The following is a 6,512-nucleotide window of genomic DNA, read 5'->3' as shown; positions in this document are numbered from 1 at the left end:
TAATATATTTTTTAAGTGGAAATGAAGATGGAAATTGCACATGACAAAATATTATGTTCAGATTCAAAATATTGATTGACATTTCTGGCAGTTCACTACCCATGTTGGTTCACACAGAAATCCCATTACTGGACTCAATATTGGCAATGGAGCATCATATAGTGAAGATTTCACGGGAAGATTCTTCCTTTTTACATGAAACAACACCAGTATGCCATTGTGGACGACTTTAAAGGAAAATGCATCAGATCACGAGATGACAATAAAGTCAGGTGTTGATCAACTAAGATGTTCTATGCATTACCTCTAACAACTGCGTTCCATGTCAAAACTACATATATAGTGCAATAACATTTCAACATTTTGGGTTCTAATTCAACAATCTACATCTTGTACGTTCCACCACTGCAAAATCCAAATGCCAAAATTGCCTTCACCAGCCGTACATAACTTGTGAAAGATACGTCTATGTCTATCGGTTTCTGCAGATATTTGCAAAAAGAAAGTGAAGGGCCACCGTGCATGGTCAGCTCGAAGAACCATCTAACAAGCAGTAATTCCAGATCAACTTCAAGTTCTCTTCTAACATTTTAAACACCACGTTTTCTTCTGCTGCATTTTTGGTAAAAGAACGTAACTCAAATCAATATTTAAGCAATGAAGTAGCAATTCAGAAAATAAAACAGAGGCACAGCATGAAGCTGTTTGTATTTCTGCGGCACAGGCAAGTTGATACCATACATTAACATGATCCTACTGTAAATATTCTTTGAATAAACAAGATATGGATGGATTCAACCAACAAGAAGCAAAACCAGATACGAATCAGTGGTAAGTTTGTGTTGCTCCAGCTTTTTGGATGAAATTGTTCCCAATTCGGTGGATAAATCAGTAAAGTGGGAGCAAGGTCAAGGTTTATGCTAAGAATACTATAATACGGTTACGAGTAACCCATTACCAATACTGATGTATCATGCAGAGACATCCAAAAATAGAAAACATAAAATAAAAAGACATACATAATTGCTTGTCAGGAAAGGAGAACCTACCCGCAACTGGGATATGATTCCAGGCATTTTCAGGAAAATCTCCCGAGCAACCTGACCAGTTGAAAATGTGAAATCAAATCGATCTGCATGTCGAAGCTTAAACCTAATCGGCTGATTTCTATATGATTTTGCAATTGTGTGATCAACACGTATAACATCATAATCCTTGCCAAAGGGCCATCTCAAGCCACCCTTAACATCTGGGTCCAAAATGGCAGAACCAACAAGATCTTTAATTCCTTTAATCTCCTCATCCTGAAAAATGCAAAGAAGCATCTAAATCACTGGACTCACAGAAAGAATCATCTTACTATACAGAAAGCATAAGTGGTGTTCTTTCAGTAAAACAGTGCAGGAGTCCTGATGAGAAGATGAAGATGAAAGTGGCGTGCAAATGAAATCAGTAACACATGACAATATGTCAATAAAAAGTAAAAATAATATCATACGTACAAATTACTCTCAAGTCTACAGATTTAGGTGTTCTCTAATCCTTGATATCCTGCTCATCTCATAAAAGAAAACTGTTCTACCACTTAAAGATTGTCCAGTAAATCCACATTTTTCCTGATATTGAGATTAATGTTTTAACGTATTTATAGTAGTCGTTATCCTACTCGTCATGTTGTGTTGTGAACCTTCCTTGACGATAAAATCAAAAACCAAAAATGGGGACAAGGGATTTGAATTGGGACCAGGGCAACGACAAGTTTCTTCTACCTTCCACCCTCTCCCCAATAGACCCCCAACATTGAACAAATCGAATGGAAAAGGGAACAGGGGAGAGGAAGCTAATGAAACATAAAATAAGATAAGAAACAGTAATTGTACAGAATGCAGTAAGATTAGCTGCTAACAGTAGAGATGAAATTTTGATACTGTAAACACCAGAAAGAGAATTAGATATGATGGTTCCAAGAAAATTCTCCAATGGAAAGGCAGATTCATGCAGTTGCCAAAAATCAAATCATGACTAGTTTTTTTGGTGATATGTATAGCTTTTACCACTTGGAAACCTGAAATGCGAGCAGTGATTCCTATTTCCTTAAGAACATACTAAATCACTAAACAATTATTCAACCTGACAAGCGCAATCTAGAGGCTAAGGACCTAGTATTAGACAAGGTGAACTGAAGAAATATCAAGACACCTCATTCAAAATAACTGTGAAACATTCAACCCTCCTCAAAGCCACAAAAAAGGGGGCAAAAAATGTTGCACTGGTGAGTAACTGAATGCTGATGTCTATCTCTAATGCTTAGAAAAATACAAACATAGGCAGAGTTACAACTTAATAAAGGCAAAAGGATTGCAAGGAAACAACAAAACAAATGGAGAACGCACATTGAATAGCATAGATCCACTCTACCAGGAAAAACGGTCTCAATGGAGGAAATAACTTACAGATAAAGCTATATGATGATTTTCTTGGTACAGAGCATTAACCTCAGGTCTAAACTCTTTCCAACACAGCTCATGTCTATGACCATGTGTGCTCAACTCAATCTTATAAAGGAAAAGGTCAATGTCATAATAGTTACAGGAAGATAAACAGCAAGAAGTAAAGCGGGCAAAAATATAGGTAGGTGGTGGCAATTATGTTAATGACGATATTGTTATTCTAAAAATAAGAAGTTAATTGAGCATCTTACGAGAAATTTTAGACATAAAAGGTTGAGACTACTCCACAACACATTTGCACGAAATAGTTGAGTCAGGCAGCAATTTATCAACAAGCTACAAAACATAAGGATAGAGCTAAAAGAACCAATACAGGAGGAGGAAGACATTTGTTAGAAGATTAAAAATCATACCGTTAAATAGTGTAATTCTTTCTCTTGCACATATTCAAGTCCAAGTTTCTCAACTACTAGGTTTTCCATGAATTCCACATACGAAGGAGGAATATTCGTATATAAAGATTTTTTCATTTGTCTGAAAGTAGATTCACCAAATGGGTTACTTTTCAGGGATTCTTGACAAATTGAAGAACTCCTGCATCACAAAGAATTTGAAAAGTATTTAATAGACTCCAAAAACCAATGCTTTAAACACTACACAAAAAAGTGTGTGATACATGAAATATATGAGGCTATTAATAGGTGAAAATGGTAGTGATGCTACAAAACATCATAGGATATAAAAATATCAGAATTCAGAAGTTTGAAGGATATAGTTGTCTATGTTCATTCCTCGACCAGATATCTTTCCTTGATGATAGCATCCACAATGTAGAATTTTGGATTGAAACTAACCATGACGTATGCTATAGTTGGTTCCTAAAAGTAAAACCTCCACCCTTCCCCTATGCAAAGTAAAAAGGGAAAATTTTCTCTAATCTTGCAGGACATAAAGATTGCATACTGAGCAAATCTGTCTTCATATAAAAGAAAAAAAACAACGTGGCAACTGATTTAAATTAGAAAATTAATTCCTCTAGATATCGGTAATATAAAGATTTTATTTCCCTTATAAAAGAGTGAATGTAAGGCCTCTAAGACCTATCCATAGGATGAAAGTCGTAAAAATGTGAAGTTAGATGGATGAACCGAGATCTTGTCCGTTCAGAAATGTTCACACATCCAATACAAGATGCTTGTTGCATGTATTGAGAATAAAATGAGAAAACGCCGCCTTAGATGGTTAGTCATATCTTGTTTAGACCTCCATATAGAAATTACGAAAAAGGGTTAAAAATGCATCTAAACCATTGGAAAAGGTTTAAAAATGCCCTTCATCCACCTATTGGGCTAAAAATGCCCTCTCATCCACCTTTTTGGTTCACTTATGCCCTTTGACTGTTAGGTCAATACTGAATTAAAAATAATTATTATTTAAATTCCACATGACAACTTCTTATTGGTCAAAATTAAAACATCTAACCTATTAGAAAGACTAACACATATCTAACCATTTTTCGGACCAACCCGTCCCAAACATTGACCCGACCTGAATAAAAAGTTCAACTAAAAAACAGACGTGCCACTTCCATCTAACTCGGGGTTATCTATACCCCTACTGTCATACTTTGGAACAAAAATACTCCTATTTTGGATAGAGTACCACGTGGCAGCACCAGATTAAAACGACCCATTTTTTTTACCTGAACCGTTTTAAAAAAAAACCCACAACCCGATCCCTATTTTTATTTTTTCAGTTTTTAAAAAACGAAAATATTTTTTTCAGTTTTTACAAAAAAAAAATGCTTTAAAAAAACTGAAAAAATAAAAAATAAAATATTTTTCAAAAACGAAATATTTTGTTCAAACTTTTTACAGTTAATAAAAAACGAAAATATTTTGTTAAAAACAAAAAAAAAATCTGTTTTTACCATATTTTCAGTTTTTACAAAAACAAAATGCTTTAAAAATTAAAAAATGAAAAAAATATTTTTTATAAAAACTGAAAAAAATAAAAGAAGACTTTACTAAATTAGTGGACTACTGGTGCATTAGTTTAAAAAAACGAAAATATTTTGCAAAATATGTTTTTTAAGTTTTACAAAAAGAATAATAATTATTTTTAATTCAGCACTGACCTAACGGTCATAGGGCATAAGTGAACCAAAAAAAGTGGATGGAGGGGTATTTTTAGCCCAATAGGTGAATGAAGGATATTTTTAAACCTTTTCCAATAGTAACAGGTGAACAGCCCTAACTCCTAAGTGAAAGAGGCGGAAAAGAAGATTTAGGGTAGGAAATAGGAATAGTATTTAGGGTAGTATAGTACTATTAGTATAATATACTAACTTAACCGGGTTAAGTTATTTAACCCTAAAATTTTAGGGTAGTATAGTATTTAACTATTTATATATAGGCCCATATAATTTCGGATTTCGGATCGGATCGGATTAAAATCATGCCAATCCGAATCCAATCCGAAAATCCGAAATTTTATAAAACATAATCCGTATCCAATCCGAAAATCCGAAATCCGAAATCCGAAAATCCGAAATAGAGTATGTCGGATCGGATTTCGGATATCCGATCCAAATGCACAGCCCTAGTAACAGACGTGCCACTTCCATCTAACTCAGGGTTATTTATACCCCTACTGTCATACTTTGGAACAAAAATACTCCTATTTTGGATGGAGTGCCACGTGGCAGCACCAGATTAAAACAACCCATTTTTTTTACCCGAACCGTTTTAAAAAAAAACCCACAACCCGATCTCTATTTTTAGTTTTTTTAAAAATTTCAGTTTTTAAAAAACGAAAATATTTTTTTCAGTTTTTAAAAAACGAAAATATTTTTTTCAGTTTTTACAAAAAAATGCTTTAAAAAAACTGAAAAATAAAATATTTTTCAAAAACGAAATATTTTGTTCAAACTTTTTTCAGTTTTTTTAAAACGAAAATATTTTGTTAAGAACAAAAAAATCTGTTTTTACCATTTTTTCAGTTTTTACAAAAACAAAATGCTTTAAAAACTAAAAAAATGAAAAGAAAAAAAAGATTTTGTAAAAACTGAAAAAAAAATAAAAGAAGACTGTACTAAATTAGTGGACTACTGGTGCATTAGTTTAAAAAAATGAAAATATTTTGCAAAATATTTTTTTTTAAGTTTTACAAAAAGAATAATAATTATTTTTAATTCAGCATTGACCTAACGGTCATGGGGCATAAGTGAACCAAAAAAGTGGATGGAGGGATATTTTTAGCCTAATAAGTGGATGAAAGATATTTTTAAACCTTTTCCAATAGTTTAGGGGTATTTTTAACCCCTTTTCGTAAAAATTATAATGATTAAAGGTACTATATCAAGACGAGGTAAATCTAAAATCACATGGAAAAAAAACTATAACCTCTTGGAATCAAAGTGGACTTAGACACAGAGTGTAATGCAAGTAAGGAACTAAAAAAGCAGTACTAACCATGTAGGATGAAGGACTAGTTGTTATTGTTATAATTACATTAGGCTTGGTGTTCGCCAAAAGTCTTTTTTGCCAAGACTTGTATGAACATAGAGACTCTCTAGTTTAGAGAACTCCTAAGGTGCCGGACAAGAAAAGATTTTGTAATATTAGAAGAAAATGAACCCAACGAGAGCAGAATTAATGTATCCAGAGGACTCATATAACCAACTCCAACTAGTTTAGGAATGAGATCAAATTGATTGATTAATTGTTTTCTTAAAGTAATTATACAACTAGGAGACATGATCTTTAAACAACAATGGCGAAGACTGTATGTTAGAGTATGAAGGCGATGGTACTTCTCTAATCACAATAAAGAATCAAAAGAATCAAGCCAACATACAATTCTCCTTTTGATAAATATATTTATGCAGATTAGTCTAATTCAGATGCCAAAATTCCACCGTGGAATCTCTGCTCTACTCTTTCGTGCCATTCTCTTATCCCAGTTTAAATGATAACACCATTTGTCCATTCAATGTTATAGTCATGTTTGTGATCTTTTAATGTATTAGTTTTGTGGGATTACAATTTACAAGGAGTTGAA

At 33.1% G+C, this 6,512-nt stretch overlaps 1 protein-coding gene across 3 annotated transcripts; it reads right to left on the bottom strand.

The window, feature by feature from the left end:
- Positions 1 to 217: 217 nt before the first annotated feature.
- Positions 218 to 3,382, bottom strand: LOC104222406 (uncharacterized). 3 transcript variants are annotated; one of them, XM_009773640.2, is made up of 5 exons: positions 3,305 to 3,382; positions 2,864 to 3,044; positions 2,454 to 2,555; positions 1,050 to 1,304; positions 218 to 612 (listed from the first exon to the last, which is right to left on the bottom strand). In XM_009773640.2, the coding sequence occupies exons 2-5, from the start codon at positions 2,978 to 2,980 to the stop codon at positions 583 to 585; spliced, it is 504 nt and encodes a 167-aa protein (XP_009771942.1). In that variant the 5' UTR covers positions 2,981 to 3,044; positions 3,305 to 3,382; the 3' UTR covers positions 218 to 582. The 3 variants fall into 3 exon arrangements, with proteins under 3 accessions (XP_009771942.1, XP_009771941.1, XP_070030182.1); XM_009773639.2 differs by having other exon boundaries at positions 2,864 to 3,367; XM_070174081.1 differs by having other exon boundaries at positions 218 to 609; positions 2,864 to 3,367.
- Positions 3,383 to 6,512: the final 3,130 nt, after the last annotated feature.

The sequence above is a fragment of the Nicotiana sylvestris genome, chromosome 5 (genome assembly GCF_000393655.2).
Source record: "Nicotiana sylvestris chromosome 5, ASM39365v2, whole genome shotgun sequence".
In the NCBI taxonomy this organism is placed as follows: domain Eukaryota; kingdom Viridiplantae; phylum Streptophyta; class Magnoliopsida; order Solanales; family Solanaceae; genus Nicotiana; species Nicotiana sylvestris.
The sequence above is the reverse complement of the archived record's forward strand: the minus strand, read 5'-3'. Positions and strand labels throughout refer to the sequence as shown.